Source organism: Micropterus salmoides, unplaced genomic scaffold, assembly GCF_014851395.1.
Source record: "Micropterus salmoides isolate LMB-PRFRI ecotype aquatic unplaced genomic scaffold, ASM1485139v1 Ms_hic_scaffold_14, whole genome shotgun sequence".
Classification (NCBI taxonomy): Eukaryota; Metazoa; Chordata; class Actinopteri; order Centrarchiformes; family Centrarchidae; genus Micropterus; species Micropterus salmoides.
In genome coordinates, this window is record NW_024040485.1 from 9,230,246 (window position 1) to 9,254,308 (window position 24,063).

The following is a 24,063-nucleotide window of genomic DNA, read 5'->3' on the forward strand; positions in this document are numbered from 1 at the left end:
TTCATTTACTATATTTTTTTGTGTAAAAAGTGCATAGCATAAGTGAAAAAGTAAATGCTTGTCCTCCCAGTTGCCTGTCTCCTGCTCTAATCTTAGACTAGTGTTGCCCTAAGTCAGGAAACACATCATTTCCTGGGGAAACAAAGTTGTTATTATACCATTCTGGTCCACAGGTGTTCCAATGATCACTGACCGTCTCGTGCAAGCGGAGGGGAAACGGAATGTTTACCAATGCCAATCCCTGACTGCCACATACAAATGCTCTTTGTAATGCCAGTGCATTTTCAAAAGGCAGCAGGGTGCTCTATCACAGATTCTGTTCCCAATTGGCATGCAACAGCAGTTTGCACAGACTAATGTACCCGATGCACAATGAGACCTTGTTTGTCTTTTTTTATGATATTGAATCACGACCTCGTTTCGCCATTGCAGCTGGGTTTGGAGCAGACGGTGCCAACAAAGATCAGAGGACTAATGTGTTTCATATGTCAGGATGACCAACGCTCCAACCACAGCGTTTGGGAAAGTACACATGATTCAGAATAGCAAGTGGTTTTACCAAATTTAGATTATAGTTACTTTTCAAAACATTATTTGACAGTTTCTCTTGTACACAGGCTTGTATAACAGCAGCCTTGTGGTTTAGAGCAAAATGAAACCACAGCCTAAACATTCTCCATTAATTCCAGATCATTCTCGGTCAAGAAACCTGCATAGACTATACAGTACATTTGCGGTGAACGCTCATGAAAGCCCGAAGGAAATGAAGCGTTCAGTTTCGAACTACGTTTCCCACTATGCACTTGTCCCACTGCGCAAGCGCAGATGGGTTTATTTAGTATACAGCCATCCGGAAGCTGTACTCTGAAATTTACCAAACGGGATAGTACTCGGTAAAGTTTCTTTTCTTTTGTGCTTTTCGTGTTCAACGACAGTACAGCTGTTGCAAAATAGAGTTTAGCACATGTGACGAACTATATATCATGTTGGTTTTGTCTGGTCGAAACAGCGGCTTTAATCGTGACGGACAGGCTGGCTAATCAGCTAGCTTAGCAGGTTGGCAGCTAGCTGAACTAACGTTAGCATATGGGCCCCTCCATTCAGAAGAGAGCTCCTACTTTCTGACTGTTTTAGTGTTAATATGCCTAAATTCATTAGTAGAGAAACGAACCCGAGTATGTTAAGAGGACGTTGATGGTGTGTGACTGGTTGTGGTTGATTAGTATTCCATTGCAAACAGGACAGGGCAAGAAAACTGTGAGGTTACTCTACCCACAGTGAAGAAGGATTAAGACGTTAGTTAGTGAACGTATAGCTGTTGTGTTATATCATTTGTCACATTTGTCTTCTTGGTGCTGCTGCGTATTTTCTTGGAGCAGCTGAGAATGCATTACAGAAACCACTTGACTTTAACTTAATGTTGGTGCTAGTATCAATATGTAACAGATCTTCAACCTGCTGTCGGTTTGAGCTTGTAAATAGGGGCTTGTGTTTTTAAACACACCCTTGCTGGTGTTCCGTAAATGTGTCTACTTTCTAAAACATGTTCAACCTGATGACTTTCACGTTGTGCGTTAATGTAACATAATCTATGCTGACAGCCGTACTATTGTTTAAAATTCTTGTGTAATCATGCAGCTCATCAGATGACTAAATATCTGCTTATCTACAGTAATCAGCGCTGTGTTTCTGATAAATCACTGTTTCTATGTTTGATGAAGAGGACTGTAGTATTTATATTAGCTGACTCTGGATGTCAGAATTGGCTGGCTAGAAGTAGCTAGGACATGGAAGATGTGCTTGTTCATATAGAGCCCCATCTGGTGGGTGGACATCACTGCTGCATTTGTTCTGTTCAAACGGAAGTCATTAAAATAATCAGGACAGAAAGAAAGAAGAGGAAGCATGTTAATCCTATCTTAGCTTAAGATAATGTAAGCTTTTATTGGTTAATTGTGTTACAGTTGTGTCTAACATGGTTCCTGAACCATGCGTACATATTTCCTAATCTAACTAAATTGCCAAATAGATTTCCATTTGGTGGTGCACATACTGCTGTGACAATGAGTGCATTTTGTTCTGATTTTTTCTTGCTGTTCATGTACATTTGTGTTGCTCTAATGTATGTTTACATAGTTCCTTCTGTAATGCTCAGCAGGTCTTCATAAGCTAGTGTAACTTTATTTTACTCTGGCAAAACATATTTTTTACCCCTTATTTGTTTAGATAAACTGATTGAGGTTGATATCTTTTGCAAGAGAGTCCTGGGTACAGAAGAGGAAACTTGTACTGAGAGAAGACATACACTGCAACATAGTTCAGTCATGCATATGATTGTAGGATATATTCAAACTGGATGAAAAAGAGTCGTACAATTTCTCTAAATGGGTCGAAGTTGAAAGTTTAAAATCATCCAATAGAATGAGACAAGAAAAATAATTTCATCTATATGGTGGAAAGTACTGGAAAGCTTTGTAAAACTCAAAGACCTGGCCCACTGCCTGTTAAACAAAAAAGGGTGGATAACAAGCAGAAGGAATAATTAAAACATCTGCACACAGATTATCTGAGAAGTTGTTTGGAGGGTTGTATTGTTAGTATCTTGTTTTTTTGTCCACTACAGGTGTGATGGAGAGGTGATGTGCCAGTCAGAGGAGTGAGAAGGCCAGAGCAGCCATGACTGAGTGCTTTCTGCCCCCCAGCAGCAGCCCTGCAGAGCAGCGCAGGGCTGAGCACCCAGGGGGCGTGGCCCGCACCCCCAGCTCCGAGGAGATCAGTCCCACCAAGTTCCCCGGCTTGTACCGCACCGGGGAGCCATCGCCACCTCATGATGGCCATCACCACCACGAGGCACCTGACGCATACGTTTCAGACGATGACAAAGAGCACAACAAGAAGAAGAACAAGTTCAAGAAGAAGGAGAAAAGGAGTAAGAAATGATCCTGTAATTTGAGCTTGAAGGTTTATTGACCTTGGAAAAAACATTCTGACAAATATTTCTCAACAAAAGTCGCTTAACGGACATTTTGCTGCTCTTTCAGCCTTTTCCTAAGCTTCATCAAAGCTACGAGTAATGGCTGAGACGTTTTAATACACGTTTGAGTATAACAAAACTATATTCATGGGAATGAGAATACTTTAAAGCTAGGAAAGGGAATTTATTTCTTGTTGTATTTGTTGAAATTCTCTTTACATCCCGACAGCAATCAATAAATCAACGCCTGAAGGGAGGGGGTGGGATTTTTTTCTAGCCATCTCTTGCTAGTTTCTCCAGTGTTGCCTACCCTAGCTCATAGACTGTATAAGAGAAGTGGACGTAGTCAACGTTATGTCACCCATTGGTTTGTGGACTACCATTTTGAAGCCTTTTGGCCATTGCCAACTTGTTTTTTTTGGAACCAGAGAAGACTGGACATGACCTTATTTGGACAAGAGGGTGGCACTAGCTAGCTCGGTTAGCAAGTTGCATTCGTAATTCACGGTAACTGTGACATTAACTTGGATGCTAATTTTGGCTAGCAGCCGACTAATACGTTTATTTGATGGTGCTGGTCAAATGTAATACGATTCGTCTCTGTCCTGATAGACAGGCTGCTATGTTAGTACCTTCACAATCACAAGATAGCCCTGCCCCAAATAATACCCTGATTTATCGTCTGTTTTCTTCTAAATGGGACCATAATTTAAAAGACATGATAGTCATGCTGTAGGAAGACTTGAAACTAAAGATTGAGACCATAAACCCATTATGAAAGTGTATACTTAGGTAGTAATAAATCAGGTGAGAAGTAGAGTAATTTTGTCAAGTTGGACTTCTTTTTGCGACCAGTGGAGTCGCCCCCTGCTGGCTTTTAGAAAGAATGCTGGTTTAAGGCACTTCCTCATTAGCTTTACTTTTCAGACCCAGAGGTTGCCACTTTCCCTGGCTTTAAGGTGTCTTATAGTTAATGTTGGTTATAAGAAATGAGTTTAGTGGGTAAATCCTGCATTTTTACACTGTCATATACTGTAGTAAGTTCATTATGATATCTCATAATTATGAAAAAAGCATTTTGGCGACCTTGCGTACTTGCAGCCGTGCTTTACTTGAGTATACGGTCGGTATACTAATGAGTAGTAATGTGTAGTAACTGAAGAAAGCGTTTTTTGCTATGGAGCTTGAACCCCATGAATTTAGGCAAGGATAAATGTTCACTGATGTGTTTTTAAATAGTGTTTTAGGAGTTTTCAGCGACACAGGAAATGTTTTAAGAATAATGAAGAATATCACCATCCTAATCCTTAACATCTGGGAGCCGCCAAGTACATCCAGGTCATCTACTTATGGTTCAGCTTTAGAGCAGCTGAGGACTGAATACATTTGTAATGTTGTTGAAGCCTCAGTAGTGGTAGTAGTAGTTGTTGAGTAAAGAGAGTTTCCCACTTTTCCATAATGTTGGCTGTTGCTGGCTGTAGCGGTGAGAAATATTCCTTTACTGGTCAGGCACATTGTCCACTTTGTGTCAGTGTTTTTCCATGTCTGTATTTAGCTCCTACACCAGGGTATGGTGGGAGAAAGGAAGAGATGGACAGTGACAGACACACCCAGAGAGCCTGGTGAAGGTGTGTCTCAGGCAGCTATGTGATAAACAGGGTCTGTTCGGGTGGGAAAATCCAGAGTAGAGATAATTAGAAGAGACAAAAACTGTGAAGACCATGTTGTAGCTGTGTGCTCTGAGGAAAAATATTTGAACTGAGTCTGTTCTAGAGAGGAGAAGCGTAAGGTGCAGTGGGAGCTATGCTAAATTGGTGGCTGACCTCTTTTCTAAGTCCCCATTCTCCCCCTCCTTTGCCATCTTCTCTCTCTCTCACACACATCTCTCTTCCTGTTTCTATTTCGCTGCTATTATAGTTCTGTCTTAGGAGGAGGAAAAGAAAACAGGGGGGTTTCTCCCCTCAGATCTAACCCTATTTTTGCCTCTTGTTACTCTTTCTTTACTTTCACAGCGGAAGGCTACGCCGCCTTCCAGGAGGACAGTTCAGCAGACGAAGCCGAGAGCCCATCCAAGATGAAGCGCTCCAAGGGAATCCATGTGTTCAAGAAGCCCAGCTTCTCCAAGAAGAAGGAAAAGGACTTCAAGGTGAAGGAGAAGGGCCCCAAGGAGGACAAGGCCAAGGATAAAAAATCTAAGGACCTGACAGCTGCAGACGTGGTTAAGCAATGGAAGGAGAAGAAGAAGAAGAAGAAGCCGACAACAGAGGCAGAGCCAGTCCCAGTGGAGACCCCCACTTTCAGGCCCATCTTTGGGGCGCCTCTGGCCGAAGCTGTCAAGAGGACAGCTCTCTATGATGGTATCCAGCTGCCAGCCGTCTTCAGAGAATGTGTTGACTACATTGAAAATTATGGCATGAAGTGTGAAGGCATCTACCGGGTCTCAGGTATAGAAACTTTGGGAGGCTGTTGATTTTTACATCATCCGCTCCATAACAAAAAAGTACATAAAAAGATATAACTATAGTTAGGGGTATGGCCCTAAAATAATATGACAATATTTCATGATATTTCTACAATAATAATATTCTTCACGGGATTTTTAGCAGTGCTGGTGCTTCCACTTGAGGTGGTGAAATAAGTTTGTTGTATTTCCCCCTTTTGTTGTTACAGTCTTATTGCACTTTACATAGTTTGTTACATCTGATGTTTTGTAACCAAACCTCTTCCATACCACTGACGTCGCCTACCTTGGAGCTGGTAGCAATGTGACATTTGCTTTCAGCCATGCTTGTTGTTGCAGTGTCTGTATGACGTTACATCAACAATTAGGAATATTTACATCATCAAAATCAGAATTTTTAAAATCATATTAAAAATTATACCGATATGGCACACCCCTATACTAGTATGTATCTCAATGTTTGATTCATACTCACATTGGCTTCTCTCCCTCTCAGGTATGAAGTCCAAGGTGGATGAATTGAAAGCAGCATATGACCGTGAGGAGTGCCCCTGCCTGGAGGAGTATGACCCCCACACGGTTGCCAGCCTACTGAAGCAGTACCTACGCGAGCTGCCAGAAAACCTGTTGGGCCGGGATCTGACCCAGCGTTTCGAGGACGCCTGCGGTCGGCAGGTGGAGGCAGAGAAGGTGACGGAGTTCCAGAAGCTGCTGGCCGAGGTAGCGCCGGACTGCAGACTTATTCTCTCCTGGCTTATAACGCACATGGACCATGTCATCGTCAGGGAGGCGGACACCAAGATGAATATTCAGAATATCTCCATCGTCCTCAACCCTACCATACAGGTCAGAGAGCAAGGGTGGATGAACAATGAATGGGAAAATATAACAAAGGAAGAGAAAATGTTGCAGAGAGCAGAAATTCAACAGCAACAGGCAAACTAAACATTAAATACAAAAATGAGTCTTGGGCTGAGGCTTAAGTGTACCTGAAGATTAGAAACCTCCCCTTAGCAACAAACCAACTGAGCTCTTATTGGATCAAACGCTCAGTTCATCCCAAAACCCTGGCCCAGTTTAGTGAATATAATTTATTCCCATAGGGGACGTCTCTGTGACTGCTCCACTTACTGTGAACCAACAGCAGCAGTAGCAACAACACTGTTAAATAAACACTGTTTTCAATTAATGAGCAGAGTCCAGGGTCAGTTTGATCAAGCTAAATAAACATGCAGGAATTTGTGACGATTCGGTTTCATGCTGCAGTCTAACACACATAATACAAACACTATCTGACATGCACTGCAAGACTAGATGCAGTCTTGTGCAGAGTACTAAAACTGTGTGCTTTGGCTTCACTGATTTGTTTATCTTGTGTTCAGATTGGGAACCGTGTCCTTTACATATTTTTCACACACGTGAGGGAGCTGTTTGGAGACGTAGTCCTGAAGCCAGTGGTGCGGCCCCTCCGTTGGTCCAACATGGCAACAATGCCGGCGCTGCCTGAGACCCAGGAGAGCATCAAAGAGGAGATCCGACGACAGGTGGCTTCAGTCCCGCTGTGCAGCCAATTTGTTAACTTTAGTCAACTAATTTATTGACAGAACCGATAAATGGAAGATTAAAGGAATAGTTAGACATTTTGGGGAAAATACACTTATTCTATTTCCTGCAGAGACTGATGCTCTCATGTCTGTCCATTTAATATGAAGCTGGAGCCACAACTTGTTATTTTTACACTGTCTTTTTTGTGTGGATTAAACAAATGAGATATAAGATGCTAAGCTAAGTGTCTCTAAGCTCCAGCTCATGTTGAATGTCAAAAATATATGCCAAGTATTAAATCTCCAATATTAAATTCCTACTTATCGCTGTGTTATACCATTGTTAATTGAATCTTTGTGTTTTAAACAGTTTGTTGGACAAGCTTTTTGAGGACATCAGTTTGAAAACTTGAGATAGCCACTTTTTTCACTTTTGTCTGACATTTTATAGACACAATTGGTTCAAATTTGGTTAATCAATTAATTTAAATAAAATGTTTTTACAGATGAATGGATAATGAAAGAAATTGCTAGTCATGGCCCTAATCCATTTCCTTTTTGCATCTGCTTTATGATGCCTTTGGTAAAATGTGTATACTTTGTCTTCAGAGAAATATTTGAAAAGTATTTTATTAGGTATATTGCTGTTTCTGAGTTCTCTAAATTTTAATTTACATACTGTTTTTAAGTACGCAGATGGCGAGTAGAGATTAAAGTATTACATAGTAGATACATAGTAATGCCGCAGAAATTTAGCAAAGTAAGCTGCTTCTGTTTATATTACATTGTCTTGTCAGCAGTGCACATCTTTATCTTTGCTTCAGTTTCTCAGTGTGCCAGGACTTAATATGTTGCCAGTAGTTCTAGTGCATGCGCCACACGGAAAAATAAACAAAAACTGGAGACACTTGACTTGTTGCACTTTACATCAGCAACATTGTGCAAGTCAGCATTAAAATACCTTGAGTGGTTCTTAAGTGTCATCCCAGTGATAAGGATAAGGTTCCTGTGTCCTGTAGGGTGAAATGACATGTTTGCATGTTAAAAGTCCATGCATATGCTTCCAGTAATGAAGGAAGTCCCTAAAGTTTATGGCAGTCTTTGCTGTTAAAAGAAAGATGATTTCTGTACCATACTTTCCCCCTTTCTTTGTTTCCCTGATTGGAATTGAAACATGTTTGACTGTTGCACTCATTTTAAGTTTAAGTTGTTCTGGAGTGTCAACAAAATTTTGACATGTTATAAAAATGTGTTTTTAGGAGTTCCTGCTGAACTGCCTGCACAGGGACCTGCAGGCGGGGGTGAAGGACTTGTCTAAAGAGGAGCGACTTTGGGAGGTTCAGAGAATCCTGACCGCTCTAAAACGCAAACTGAGGGAGGCCAAACGTCAGGTAAGTTGTGTCCATTTGTGTGTTCATATGTAAGGTATTTCATTTAAAAAGGGCAAGAACAATCATTGCTTGTTCAGTTACAGCAGTAAAGTAAAAGTAATTCAAATATTGTAATTTCTATACTGAAACTACAGCCTCTAAAATGGCCAAAGACATGAATTATGACCTCTCTGATATAGTCTGAACAAAGATTAACAATACGAGGTTCACTGGAAAACACGGAATTGCTTGATCATTGAGCTTTGTATCTGTATCTTTCCTCCTTTGGTCTTCTTAGGAGTGTGAGAGCAAGATAGCCCAGGAGATAGCGAGCCTCTCAAAGGAAGATGTTTCAAAAGAGGAAATGACCGAGAATGAAGAGGAAGTCATCAACCTCCTCTTAGCACAGGTGAGTCATTCAAACGCACAAAAATGTGTTTATAAAGACTGAAAGTCTGAACGCACATTTCACTCAAACTCAACTCCATCAATGCCAACCTGAGATGCAATCATTTTGTGTTTTCCCCCACTTCGCTTCAATAATCAGGAAAATGAGATCCTAACAGAGCAGGAGGAGCTGATCTCTCTTGAGCAGGTGCTTCGTAGACAGATTGCTACTGAGAAGGAAGAAATCGAGAGACTGCGAGCAGAGATTGCAGACATACAGAGGTGTGGGAAGACTGAAACCATTTTAGGTAGGAAATGTGTGGTAACATGACATGCAACTTAAATGACATGTAACATTGTGTTCCTCAGTCGGCAGCAGGGTCGCAGTGAGACAGAGGAATATTCGTCAGACAGTGAAAGTGAGAGTGAAGATGAGGAAGAGCTTCAGATGATTCTTGAAGACCTGCAGAAGCAAAATGAGGAACTGGAGGTGAGAAAAACATGCAGCATATGTGGTTAATATTTACCTTGAAGTTTCACTTAAGATCTGACAGGAAAATTCTAAAAGTGCACTTTAGAACACTGTATGTGTTACTAAGGCTACGTACAGACTGCAGGCCTTATGATTTTCACGGGAGACTCCTGCATTTCATTGTCCTCTCCCGGTTTACTCCTGGGGTCACATCTCTCACCTATTATGACAAATGTTCACAACTTTCTCTCCTTTCCATGACATTTCATTTCTGTTGCTGGCGCTGTACAACACATATGCCCCACATCTCCCCAACTTCATTTGTGGGTTTCTTTCTGCAGATGTTTTTAGAGTATGGACGGGAGCCATATATAATAAATATTCTCCCTGTAAATATTGCCTGAGATGAACTAGTTGGTTTCTCAATCACTCTCTGTGTTTTATTGCCCTGTAGAACAAAAACACCCACCTGAACCAGGCCATCCACGAGGAACAGGAAGCCATTTTGGAGCTCCGCGTCCAGCTTCGCCTCCTGCAGAGCCACAAACTGCAGCAGGAACAGACCGTCCAGCCGCTGGCTGAGCAGGCCCCCCCTGTGCAGCCGAGCCCGGAGCCCCGGAGCGAGGAGCAAACCAAACGCTCCATTGCCGCGGTGGCTGCCATTGCAGACACCGCCGCCTCGGCCAATGGCAAAGCAGCTAAGGATCCTTCAAAGCCCTCACCTAGCAAAGACAGGAGAGACACCAACATGTGAGATGTCATCTCAGCAATTTATTTGGTGGCTCTGTGTCTGCTGTACATCTCTACCGCTGTTAGATCTCCACTGGAGAGTTCACTTTGCTGGATCCATAAGTTCATTAGCAATTGTGTCCACCAAGTGGCAGCCATGGAAAAATCTGTTCTCTCTTTGGCGTCCTGACTCTTTTAGTAGAAATCAGTTTGTTTCCCATTGTCACATGCAAAACACAAAAACAGAGTAGCAGCTGTAGCGGACAACTGGCTATTACTGTTAGAGATTAGATGGTCCATATTATCAGATTCACGGTGCCAAGCCTGTATGAAGGAAGAAGGGGGATGGATGGAGGCAAGTAAGAAGATCACATAAAATTTATTTTTTGCTGGTAAGGGCTCAAGAAATGAACGTAGACCAGATATAATCTCAGTCCCTGTACTCACTATGTCCCTTACCTAGATGCAAATTTGTTGTTAGGATAGAGACCACTGTGCCATAACTGAAAATGCCAGACTGGACACGTTTCCCCTGTGAACCACTAATACAAAAGCTCTTTGAATAATGAAGAATTTATGATTGGTCTATCTATATATTATATATTTAAGTAGTATTCTGAAGAATACGGATGACTATTCAAGAAATACATTGAATTTAAATTGCCGCTTTTTAGTAATATATGAATATATGTATAAATATATTGTAGATGCTTTTTTTCTTGGAACAGCAGATGCACATAGACACAGTGGTGTTGTAAATACGCAACAAAAACAATATTAATCACTGCAAAATGTAGAAAAACAGGCAGTGTTGTTACAGTCACTCTGTGTAACAACACTCTGCGCTGTAGTGCAATCATCTTCTCTGTTATCTCATGCACAAACAAGGAAACATGCAAAATTACATTTCTCCAGCTTTACATGGAATAACACATCTGTAGTGATGATTGTCGCCAAAATGTGTGCAGAGACACGCAGGAGGCTTGCTTAGTTTTGTTGTGTATTTGGTTGTGTGTGTGGGGGGGGGGGGGGGGGGGACTCTTGATGTGTGGAGTGACTCTTGATGTGTGGAGTTATCCATGGCCTCAGTTGGAAGTGAGTCAACAAAAAAAAGGTCAAGATTACAAGTCAATCATTTCATTTGATCCATGGCTATTGAAAAGTTATTATTCAGTGATATTTAAAGCAAAGGCATGACCTGACTTACTGTTTGTGTATATTATTGTAAAATTGCAAACATACTGTATTTTCAGCTCTTATGTTTTGTCATATGTTCTGTTTTTTATTATTATCATTAATTAAAGTTAGTGTGACTGCCTCTGCTTTGGTCACAGGTAAATCGAAGCAATCTCATCTGGACTCATGATTCAGCCTGTTATTAATCCTGTGACTGAAACAGATAAATGCTAGATTGGGCTCAGAAGCTTCTCATGAGGTTATTTTCATATTGTTCCAAGGCTTTTGTAGCTTATTGTTGCAGACAGAATAATGCTGTGAAGAATAAAGTGTCGATCCTAATCATTTATCTGAATCTCTGTTTGTTTCTCTAACACAAAGAGATGATGTTTACCTTTTTACTCAACTCTGTTGGCTTTAATTGTGGTCCATATTTAGTAGGCCTACGTCCTAGTTTCCATTACATATTCTCTTTCCCTTTCCCAGGCTAATGAGGTTGTGAATAAAACCCTTGCATCCATTTTGAGGAAGTGAAGCTTGTAATTGTTGTTTTGACTCGGAATCAAGACTTTAGCGATAGTGGATCCACCCGACTTTTTTGTCATTGCTTTAACTGGTTTCCGATTTGGAAAGTAAGCGCGTCAAGTAGGACAAAAAAACAGCCAGAAAACCGGACATACATAAAACTGGTTTCAAAATTAAAGTGTGCCCCCTCCAATCAAAAATGTGTTTTGCCTTTTGTTTTTTGTTTTTTTACTTCACTTGGATTTTTGGCCTTTACTGAGTTGTAATGTAGCCTCGGGAGAGTTTCACACAAGACTGTTTTCACATTGCTGCTGATCACGTTTCCGTTTAAGGCATAAACGTTCAAGCATGATTTTGTGAATGGCAACTAATTTTGAAGCCAATAGTTGTCTACTCAAGTGTGATGTAAACATATTACGTCTCAGTGCACATACACTAAGAAAGCACTTGCATCTACTAGTTTTACTTCTGAAACAATGTTTGGTCATTTAGTCAAAGATTTCTTCCAATGGAAGAGTAGGCCAGATGTAAGTTAACTGTAAGAATGTTTTTATAATTAAATTTTTTGTGGGAAAACCACATCACGGACAAATTATTAGTCCAAGCATATTATGTTCGATGTCTTGAAACATATCTGGAGGAAGTCTACAATCTGGAGTAATTTATATCGGGCTATGATGGTCTTTATTTTGAAAGTTACCACCGGATATAATATTGTCGTTTATACAACTTGACAGTATTTTAGAGGAGATGGTCTGGTCAGCCTGTCTGTCTCAGGGGCTGGGTTTCTCTTTTATCCAAGAAGAGAGGGGGGGAATCAAGAGTTTCAAGCATGACGAGACAAAGACACTGAGTGAACACTGACAAATAATGATTTAAAAACGTCCTCAACTTACCATGGCCATAAGGGAGCTGAAAGTTTGCCTTTTAGGGGTAAGTGGCAGATGTTTTTGTTGAAATTCCTTCGGTCTGAGTGTTAACTAACCGACAACATTTGTCGTTAACAACACATTAACAGAAGTTAGCAACTCCACCTGACACGAATATCGGTCTCGGTTTTTGGAACGGTCTTCTTCGTGTTGTTCTTAGTCAGAAAAGTATAAAAAAAATTTTAACTAATGTTGACAGCTAACTTAGTTAACTGAAAAACAAAAGCTGATGGGCCGGTGAGCGCTGCAAGTCGCTTTACATTCGTTTCATCGCCCTGTACGTCTGTTTTTCATGTTTTCATCGATGAACTGCAGTTTTCTGCGCGTTTTTATCTGTAGTTTTGAACGGCTCTGACAGTTTATCAGCCATGACGTCACCGCCAGACCAACCGCTACAAGCAAGCCGTTATTTCCTGCTGCGTTAGCAAAACACAGCGGTCCTTTTTTATCGACGGGAGACAGTGGCGGTCAGAGACGCTTGGACTGCAAAGTGGTAGATTATTAATGAAGTAAAGGTAGCTTGGAACTTGTTGGAGCTACATAAACGTTTACCAGGCCTCGTGCATTCCGCCACAGGCCGCTGAAATGCTCACTAAGCATTTTAACAGCCAACCCAAGTTAACCAAAGATTGTCCTTCCTAATCTTGTCAGTATGCCTGGATTACATAAAAGGCACGGGACATACATTAATTTACATGCAGCCAAAAAGTCCCTGAGTTTTCATGTAAATGTAATTGTTATTTATGTGATTGGGAAATGCAGTATGTTGTCTTGCACAAATAAGTAAAATTGACTATAAATCCCGAGCTAACTTACTTTGTAGAATTCATGGACTAACAGGAAGCTATCTGATGGGGTGGGCATGTGACCAGACAGTTGCCTAATCAATAGGAGTCAATAATGACCCATGAGTCTGTGTATGTGTGTGTCTGGGGTGCTGGGACTGATGTGCGGACTTCTGTTTGCAGGACACTGGAGTTGGGAAATCCAGCATTGTTTGCCGATTTGTACAGGATCATTTTGACCACAACATAAGTCCCACAATAGGGTAAGAGCATTGCCATTACAACCACATTATTACCATTATTACCACATTAGACATTAGTGTAATAGCAGGAAACAACTCACTCAAACAATAGCAACATTATGCTTGATTTTAGTCTCTGTTTAAGCTATCTTTGCCCCAAACATTTTGTAGTCCCAAATTAAGGTAGGGCTTGATGAAGTCTGAATTGGCAACAATCTTTTGCGATTTGACCACGGGAGGTGTCATGTCAAATAGAAATTTTAAGTCAAATGTAATATACTAATGATTAAGACAGGTTACATGTTAATATCATACCAATATAACTGATCATATGAATCAAACATTCATGAAGCATTTTTAAGCTAAACTGTTTGATTTACAGATAGAACAATATATGTCTGATATCGAAAAAAAAATGGGTTGCCTAGGAAATGTAATATACCTCAGTCCCTTTGGCTCATTTAGCGCAAGCTTCAAATATGAATGAATATACTGTACACTAGAGTATACACTAACACTAGTGAAATGACTACAGTTTATAAAATATGACAGCAACAATAGGCAGAGATACACTGAGATTAGATAAGTTATTGAGTCATTAAGTTATTTAGTTTTATGTAAACAAATCTTTGAGCCCACCGTCATCACTGATATCATTGTGTTGGCTTTTTCTTGTTGTTTTGTGCACCTCTTACCCAACATTGCATAAGTCAGGCAACATGGGTCACTGTCAAACATCTTTATTCTCAATATTATTTCTTTTCTGCTGACTTGTACTCATTTGGTTTCCTATGCCTGCTAGAGAACATGCTTCGAAGCATCGTTGTGAAACGCTCTTTATCATCCACAGAGCATCATTCCTAACCAAAACAGTGCCAAGTGGAAATGAACTACACAAATTTCTGATCTGGGATACAGCCGGACAGGAAAGGGTGAGAAAGAAACTCCTCCTTATTAACTTAGTATTAGCTTTAGGTGTACATTTTGTATCAGGAAGCTAGAAGTGACACTATCGCTTCTCTGTGAGTGATCCTCATGACATGGAGTTATAATTAGGCGTTAAAACTGATGATTCCTCATAGGTTTCAACAGTGACAAGAGTGCAGCATCATCATAATGATTCATTTTATGGAAAAGGGGAGTGTAGTTGAAGCTTGCCAGACATGCTTACAGCACGGAAAAAGTAGTGCAAGTGTTTTCTGCTTGTGTGTGAAAACGATACCTTGAACCCTCTGTTACCAGGGTTTGAAGTTGTCTGTATCTGTAATATTACACTTCACTGTCCATATTCTTGGTATTTGAGGAAATTGTGTCACTGCACTTGACTAACTAAGATGTTATTTTTATGAACACTGGCTGCATGCAGCAGAAAGACACTGTGAAGTGTTTGACCACTAGTGGTGCTGAGTGAGCCCTCTCATTGTTTGTATTAGTGGTTGACCAATATGGGTTTTTCAATGGTTGATGCTGATATTTAGAGAACAGGGAGGCCTGTGGCCGATACATATGCTGATATCAAAACAAAGTCATGTAAAATTCCATTATTTCATGTAGAGTACAATCTAATATATATGGTTATCTTAGCCAGTAACATGTTGTTTTAGATGTAATGTTTATTAATTAAATAGAAAAACACATTGGGTTATGCTGCAGATTTCAGAACGTGACTGGTATTTAACTGAGAATGGGGTAGTTTGTCAGAAGTGACGCCGTTATACTGTATTATTCTCTACAGTATAATGTAACTATTTATATTTAACGCTAGCCAGTAATGGTTTCAGATTAGATTTGCTATGATTTAGGATGATATATCAGCCTCATGAGTGCAGGTTTCAGCCCGATTAATCGGTCTAGCACTAGTGTGTATTGCATGATTTTCCATGAGTACAGTGATGATGTGATGTCCTGTAAAGTTAGCAGTGTACTGGTAAAAGAGAAGAAGATTGCAAGGTGTGGAAACAAAAATAAAAAGATTTGGATGTTTGAAAACCATTTTAAGGTACAGTCAATTACAATTTGTAACTTTCAGGTAGAGACTTTAAAGATTTCCCTATCAGAACATTCTGCATAACACCCACACATAAACTGTAACCTTCACAGTGAGTGAAGAGGAGTTGAAACTTGTAAGGAAGTAACCTTTTCCATCGACCACTCATCACTTAAGAATGTAAGGGTATAGTCCACTCACAGTAAAGTTAACTGTGTTTTATGGGTTAACACAACATTTGTAATTTATGACCCAGATTTAAGATTGTGTTCTGTTTGAATGGCCACAGACTGTTTTTGAAGTCATCTTTATAAAGGATGACATTTGTGTATAAAAGTGTGATACAAATAAGATTTGAGTTGATATATTGCTCGATCATGCTAACTGCTATAAATATGTTGTCTTTTTAGTTTCACTCATTAGCACCCATGTACTACCGAGGATCGGCTGCTGCTGTCATTGTCTATGACATTACTAAGCTGGTAAGAATAACACAACACTTATCAGAATCAGTTTTATTGCCAGGTATGTGCACACATGTGAGGAATTAGATTCAGGATTGTACATTGCTCACAATGTGCTTACTTATACAATAATAAAATAATAATAATAATATCAAATCAGACACAAACTACAGAGTAGACAACACTAATATACAAACTATGAACAAAACAATACAGACATATTGACAAATAGTGCCGTAATCAGAGTGCAAAGGATGCAAGAGTAAACTATTCTCCTTACGTTCATGTTGAAGGTGGATATGATATACAGGTACACATACACATTATTGTCTTTAAATTATAGCAGTGACAGTAAATTAGAATTGGGTTGGGTGGCGACATGGCGAATTGTTTAAAATCCCCAGACCAGATGATGAAATCCTTGTAACAAAACTGAATAACTAACCACCCTTTTTGCTTCGCCTAACAACTGCTCAAGCAATGTCCCTTCACCCCTAACTGTACCATTGAAGCTGCTGCTGTGTTCAGTAACTCCTTGTCTATTAAATCTGCGTAACAGAAGAGCCACTATGAGCCTGATGTAAAATTCAATCACTTTTCCATCACTTCGGGATGCCTTGCTTCCATGACCTACAAGTGTCATTCTTTCCCGGTCTGTTAATGGAAACTTGTCTGAAAAACCACGTCTAATGCTATGAATATGTGATGCAAGTTGAGGAAAATGTTGGCCATATTCTCATAAAGAACCTATCCCATAGTTGACCATGATGTGTTCTTGTTCAGGACTCTTTCCAGACACTGAAGAAGTGGGTAAAGGAGCTGAAAGAACACGGTCCAGAGGACATTGTTGTAGCCATAGCCGGGAACAAGAATGATTTAGGAGACATCAGGTGAGCAAAAGGGTCTTTTCTTAAACTGTCAAAGCTTTTCAGGGATATTATGGTGATCATTTTCAAGTTAAAGTGACACTTTACAAATGACTAATTATTATACACAAGGAGGCTCATTTTTACAGTGAAGACCGCTCATAGTGACCATGGTTACAGTGATCAGTGAATCAAAAAGCTTGGGAAAAATCATTCCTATTCAAATGCTGTTTAAATAATTTGCTCAATAGTAATCAAGCAGTCCACTTACAGTGTTCATTTTGGGCCTTTACATTGACAACATATGGGAAAACAATCTGAATATTTAATTAATAATCTGTTTTTGGCATTGATAGCCTACAGTTTATTTTCAGGCCTGTTTAAAATGTAGAAATGCACTGAAACCACTGAAACCACCGCCAACAAAATATTGTATTACTACTGTATAATGTATTTTAATTAAACACAGTACAGTAATTTGTCAGTAAAAGCAAATAGCGAAGCTCTGTTTCATTACGTGTATTCATGTAATATACAGAACTCAGTTAGATGGTAATGTGCATGAGGGCATTAGGGCTGCACGATTATGGCCAAAATGATAATCACAATTATTTTGATCTATATTGAGATCACGATTATTTATCAAAATTATTCATTGATTTTAAGGACAACATATTTTTTATTGCACTTTCAAATTTAAATAAACAGGCAACTGTTTTCACATCCACGATATTCTGCATTTCTGCTAATGTACAAACCTTTGCATTAAAATAAGACTGGTCCTTAAAGTGCATCATCTCCTAAATACCTATGGCTTCTACTCTGCTTACCAGCAATGGCTCTCTGCAACCCGGTTTTGTTTGGTTGTCTGCAGGGCTGCATATGCAATAGGGAGCATTTCAGAATTCCCTGCCTGATTTTGCTGACATGTTTAGATTTGGTAATCAGTGCTTGATTTTTGTGCTTCTTCTATGATTAAGTAGGCTACATAGATTTATGGTTCTTTTTTGTCTGCTTTACCTGTGTTTTTTGTGGATTTATGATCGGGAGTATGCATGGGTGTTTTTATTTTGAAAATTGACTGGATTCTCAATGCCGATCTGTGTCTGACTTCCTGCACCAGTTTGGTGTGCTCTGTGCAGCTTGATACGGCTTCCGTTAAAAATAGACATGTGTATTCTTCGTGGAGCGGCGGCAAGAGCTGCATCTGGCATGCTTGTCGGACGAGCTGCGTCTGATGGACTCCGAAACATTGACTAGAAGGGCCGCGACCAGCCCCGCAGCATGCGGACTCGTGGACTACTCTGGACTGTAGCAGCAGGACGGTGCGCGTGCAGCCAAATCACCCCCTTGGCTGTAAGGTTAGGAAGCGCTTGATTTGATATGCAGCAGAGTTTAAAGCTAAACCGTAATCGCAATCAATATTTGATTAATTGTGCAGCCCTATGAGAAATAGGGTCTGCATAATTTCCAGCGGACGATGACTACATTGAAACATTGTGATGGACGATGACATCTGGTGGGGCATGCATATGCGTCTTATGTGCATGTGTTCACTTGCAAAGACTTCACTCACTTCATGCTTGTTCTGTAGCCCCTCAAAATACAGAGCATTCAAAAGCATAAGAGATTTACTTTTATTGTTCTTTGAATATTGCTATTAACTAAAAGATAATTCTGGTACAATACATCAAATGGTAACATTTCTGTTTAATATTGTGGGTATAAGTGGCCCAAGACACATTGCAGTATCTTTTTGTAACAACTGTCTTTGAGTGTGTTGGCTAAGGAATGTTTTCTCCTTTACCATTTTTAAATATTGTCCTTAACGGGCCACCTTAAATCAAAAACACTGCAGTGGCTTTGTACACAGGTCCCTTATTGGACATACTTTTTTCGGTTTGCTTGATCAGTGGAAGGGGACACCACACTAGTTCAAGTAGATATCTTTTGGTATCATTTCATATTTATCATAAAAACCTCCACTCCTCTTTTATGTGTTGTCTTCTCCAGCAGTTGTCCAAAGAAAAGCAGTGAAGAGATAGAATGGATGAAAGTCAGTGATGAAAATGTTGATTTGGCATGGCACCCTTTTTAACTGCAAACCAACTTCCACACTTAACTTCAGTGTCCTTCTCTTTTACAGGGAAGTTCCTATGAAGGAAGCTAAGGAATTTGCTGAATCAATTGCAGCCATTTTCATCGAGACTAGTGCCAGAAATGCTGTCAATGTTGAAGAGCTCTTTCAGAAAATCAGTAGGTTTTGTGTGTGTGTGTGTGTGTGTGTGTGTGTGTGTGTGTGTGTGTGTGTGTGTGTGTGTGTGTGTGTGTGTGTGTGTGTGTGTGTGTGTGTGTGTGTGTACGTGTACACACTCACTAGCCACCCTAGAGATGGTTATGCATGAAAATCCCAGTAGACCAGCAGTTTCTGAAATATTCAGCCCAGCCCGTCTGGCACCAACAACCATGCCACGTTCAAAGTCACTTAAATCCCCTTTCTTTCCCATTCTGATGCTCGGTTTGAACTTCAGCAAGTTGTATTGACCACGTCTACATGCCTAAATGCATTTAGTTGTTGCAATGTGATTGGTTAATTAGCTATTTGTGTTAACAAGCAATTGAACAGGTGTTCCTAATAAAGTGGCTGGGGAGTGTAATATGCTGTTGCCTCAATTAAATTATTCAAGGAAAGACCTGTATAGTCTCAGATAGGCTAGAGAAGGCTTTTGACAAAGCTGGAGGCTGTTACTTAAAAAATATAAAAATAAAAAAGTAATTAATTATTTTAAATACAAATTAAATATATTTTTGTGTTCATGTTACTATGGACTTTTGGTGTTTTTGTCAATGTGCCTTTTCTGCTTTCATTTCATTTCTCTCAGTTTTGTAAGTTATATATGGTATGTGTGTGTGTGTGTGTGTGTGTGTGTGTATGCTTAACATGGTCAAATATACCTGGAAATGACCTCTGCTGTGTGTTAGGTAAACAGATTCCACCCCTGGAAAATCCTGAGGTGGACAGCAACGAGTCCTTTAAACTCACCCGGCAGCCCGCTCCTTCCGCCAGGAGGTGTTGCTAGTACCAACAGTGCCTGATGAGATTACTTCCTTCGGTACCGCAGACCCCTCCAGCACAGCACATAGTCCACTATGCACACAGTGTCTTAATCCTGGAAAAGACGAGACAGTGGACCGAGGTCAGCTTGCACATGTGATGAACTGCAACATGAAACAGAAAGACCTACCAATAGTATTATATGTGTCATTGCACATTTATTTTAGTCATTTAATTGTAGCAGTTTCAACTCTGACGAGGTCAGGAAGCAGAAAGCCTTCAGTTTGTCCCCCTCAGCTGGTGTTCTGCCTGAATTACATTAAGATTTCTGTCTGTGTGACAGCTCATTACAAAGAGGTGAATTTATCCCATTTTCCATCTTAACTTTAAAATTCAGCACAAATTAATAAAAAAAAATCTGGATTTTGGCTGTTCATGCAATTTCAAGAGTCAGTTGCTCTGTAGATTTTGATTGTGCCGTGGCTCTTAAATGGCAAACACAAAAGGCAACCCTTTTCTTCTTGTGGGGCTTGTATATCATTTTCGTATATAATTGAATTAGAATATTTTAATAAAATCAAAATCAAACCTTAGATGAGGGTTAACTTCTGTAACTCAAATGCAGCAGCTTTACATTCCACTTTGTCATGTGTTTTCACACACACATTAGTTGTATAAGGTTTTAACTGTAATGCTGCAGAATAAACAGCTTAGAGGCCTAAATTGTGACTAGAAATAACAGTATGACACTCCCTGTTGAAACACTGTGACCAATACTAGAATTGTTTACGTAGTGATTTGTTAAAGATGTTTTCTACATGCTGAAATTTCACTACAGGGAATGACTATACGACTGCCACACATGAGTTTTTTTGTGTATTTCTTATATTGTTAAGAAGAGAAACGACCTGCATGTATTTTACTCTAAACATGTCTAAAGATGTTAAAGTTCCTAAAGAGTTTTATTCTATATACTAACCAAACTGTAAAAGAATATATGGGAATGTAGCCCTAAACCAATCAATTTCCTTGAAAAAAAGTGGAAATGGGTAACAATGAAAATAGTCCTTAGCCCAGTTGTGTAAACTAAGATTACAGGATGATAATTGTTTGCTATTGTTTCTTTGGCAGTAGTGCCCTTGGATTTGACCACTTTAGAAATTTATATCAGCACTTTTGCATACATCAAAAAGTGAGTTAGTAAGTACATACATCCCAGAAAGTGATGCGACCTGACTTTTTCTGAATCCTGAACTGAGAATATAATCACCAAGGATATTAAACTGCACACAATCTTCCACATTTAACGCAATGAGCTGAAATTGAAAGTTGAATTTGGAGCTGCTTGGTGGGCCAGATGTATTACGGTATGTCAAATGTACCATCAGATTTATAAACATTTCATAAAATGCAGATTTTTCAATGCGGTTTGGCATTTTCATACAAGCGATAATAATATTGTACAAATAAATTTTTTGAGATATTGGGATTTTTTCCATGTTGACATTATGATGAGATTACAGCAGCCTACAATATTTGTCGCCACATGTGCCTTTATTTTTTTCTAAACAAATGTGTGACATGGCTAAAGAGTGCATACTAATAATGCATGAATTACTTCATTTCAAGGAGTACAGACTAATTGTAAGCATAACAGTCAACTTTGAAACTGCCAATTATCTGCAGCCATCCTTATACTGTATGCCTAAGTCATGCTTTCCTGTATCCTCTGTAGGCCAGATTAACCTTTGTGTATTAATCAGTGTAATAAAGTAGTGTTTATTCTCTTTTCCTGGTTTGTTTTTGTTACTTTTATCCACTGTGTGGATAAAATATGTGTTTTGATTTAATTTGTCAGTGGCACCAGTACACTTTTACAGGATTACAATATAGCCTCTCTGTTTTAGTGTTTAACATTTCTGTTGATAGACACCAGAAAGTTGAGCGAGAGAATACGGCAGTAACTAACAAAAGGTAAGAGCTTGGATTAACCTCCTGACGTCATGAAACATGGTATGCATCTCCGAAACCTAACCTCCAAGTCAAAATAACAGTATTTGGTTACACAGTGTGAAGCTTTTACTCCAGTCACTGAAAACCACTCTCCCCCAAAATAGCAAACACTTAACAAACTAGTATGGGTGTTATTTTTGCACACTTATGGTTAAAGTGATCTTTTGAAAAGCTGTAAACCGCACAAATTACATGCAGAGTGGAGCATTCCAGAGTGCTATTCAGTACAGTGCAGTGGATTACCCCTTCAGCAGCTTACGGGGGGAGGTCTACACTTATGTCATGATGATGGATTTGACCATAGCCAAAGGTGTCAATGGTCTCTAAGAGAGTAAAGTGGGTTATTAATAGTTCACACTGAACAAACACACCATATGAAACATCAGGACTCCCCTCCAAAACAAACTTTTCTTTTACTTTAATTTTTTCTTCATTTAATGGTCACATTTTAGCGTCACAAGTTGTAGAATAAAATTGTCTTGTAGCCAGCCTCTAGCGCCCATTTAGATGAACTGTATTGATGCTTTTCAACGCTGGCTTTAGCATTCAGCCAGCAACAATCAAACATGTTTAAACAAGGGAGAGAGTTTTTCCTTATCCAAATCGAGGGTCTATGGGTAGAGGGTGAGGCTAATTGCGATTTATGATATTGGACTACATAAATAGACTTGACATGATTGTTCATGACCGGAATCTAGACTTATCTGAAAGTGAACTTGCAGTTTGACCTGCTTAACAACGGTAGTCTGAAATACAGTGTGCTTTTTCACAACTTATTATCAACCCTCGAAGTCACACAAAAGAAAAATATATTTGTGCTTATATTTTTTCTACCTAGCTCTATTAAATCCTACATTTAATTACATCCCCATCTTTGTTGGTGAGTTCATCCTAATGTGTGACATTCAAGAACATCAACATAATATGTGTTAAATTATGTGTTGATAATGTGCTGTTTGAAATTGACAGCAGGACTCTAGCTCTTATGGAGGGTCAACTTAGTTATTAATAAAGTGTGGGAGAGAGTATGAATAAAGTGGCAAAAATCACTTCTGTCAGTTTTTGTAAATAAATATAAAACTTACGCCTTTAGTACTTAAGTTTCTGTTTCAGAAAAGTTTCTGTTCATTTGGAGTGAAGTATAGCCTGGCCGATAAATTGGCAGGGTGATATTATTACAGATATAATAGTATATAGCATAGTAATAGTATAATATAATATAATCGGCATAGCCTAGATGTTGCCTGATATGTAACAAGAAATTGCAGTACAGGAATGTCAAAGATATGTTTGAGATCATCTAGAAACAGTGTTAGTGTATATAGCTTATCCACTAGATTGACTGACAACTTTATTTTTTAACTGTAGAGTATCCCACTCAGTGCATAACTTGGTCACACGTCTTTAATGAACCAAATTTAAGGGATCTTTATCAAATGTTTACTTACATATTCATATAAAAAAAAATACTGCCCAACATTTTAATCAATTTTTTTAAATATTGATATTGGCTGATATCAGTCAGAAATGTAGCATTTTAAAAAACATTCCTGTGAGAATAGAATATGTCCCAAAATCCCTCATGAAATTTAGCAATTCTGCCAGGAGTGGCACTACTACAAGATAGGAAATAAACAAGGATATCTTAACTTTTGAAAATGATATATTTTGAAATTTATTTTTATTGTATGGGTTGTATTTAAGGACCTCCCTTAAAACTACTCATTGGTATCAAGCGAGGCCCAGTCCAATATAGGATAGTTACCAAGTGTTGCCAACATGTGATTTTAAGTGTAGGAAGCCATTTAAAGTGAAAGGAGAAAACTAATATGTCAATTTTTGTGTACAAAATAGCCCCGTGGTGTGTATTTCTCAAATATAGACCAAGTAAGTTACATTTAACTAGGCAAGGGTCAAGTCAGGGCTCGACTCGTTTTATAACATGTTTTTACTCCCAAGTATTTCAGGGTACAGGCAGTGTAACTAGTTTACTATCCTATAATCACATCAGTTGCTGAGCCACGAGGGCGCGCAACAGGGTTGTGCGCTCGCGCGTTCAAGTATTTGTAGCCACATGCTCGTTC

At 39.3% G+C, this 24,063-nt stretch overlaps 2 protein-coding genes across 3 annotated transcripts; both read left to right on the forward strand.

Annotated features, from left to right (window-relative positions):
• Positions 1 to 794: 794 nt before the first annotated feature.
• ralbp1 (ralA binding protein 1) lies at positions 795 to 11,462 on the forward strand. Of its 2 annotated transcripts, XM_038717506.1 has the most exons (10): positions 795 to 893; positions 2,624 to 2,929; positions 4,987 to 5,418; positions 5,932 to 6,281; positions 6,818 to 6,979; positions 8,239 to 8,370; positions 8,648 to 8,758; positions 8,897 to 9,018; positions 9,106 to 9,226; positions 9,663 to 9,962. In XM_038717506.1, the coding sequence occupies exons 2-10, from the start codon at positions 2,677 to 2,679 to the stop codon at positions 9,960 to 9,962; spliced, it is 1,983 nt and encodes a 660-aa protein (XP_038573434.1). In that variant the 5' UTR covers positions 795 to 893; positions 2,624 to 2,676. The 2 variants fall into 2 exon arrangements, with proteins under 2 accessions (XP_038573434.1, XP_038573435.1); XM_038717507.1 differs by lacking the exon at positions 795 to 893 and having other exon boundaries at positions 2,677 to 2,929; positions 9,663 to 11,462.
• A 925-nt stretch (positions 11,463 to 12,387) lies between these two features.
• On the forward strand, positions 12,388 to 21,756 carry rab31 (RAB31, member RAS oncogene family). The gene is made up of 7 exons (XM_038717509.1): positions 12,388 to 12,571; positions 13,536 to 13,615; positions 14,445 to 14,526; positions 15,992 to 16,063; positions 16,829 to 16,935; positions 19,058 to 19,167; positions 19,894 to 21,756. Exons 1-7 carry the CDS (start codon positions 12,536 to 12,538, stop codon positions 19,989 to 19,991), a joined length of 585 nt encoding a protein of 194 aa, XP_038573437.1. The 5' UTR covers positions 12,388 to 12,535; the 3' UTR covers positions 19,992 to 21,756.
• The last annotated feature ends 2,307 nt before the right edge of the window (positions 21,757 to 24,063 follow it).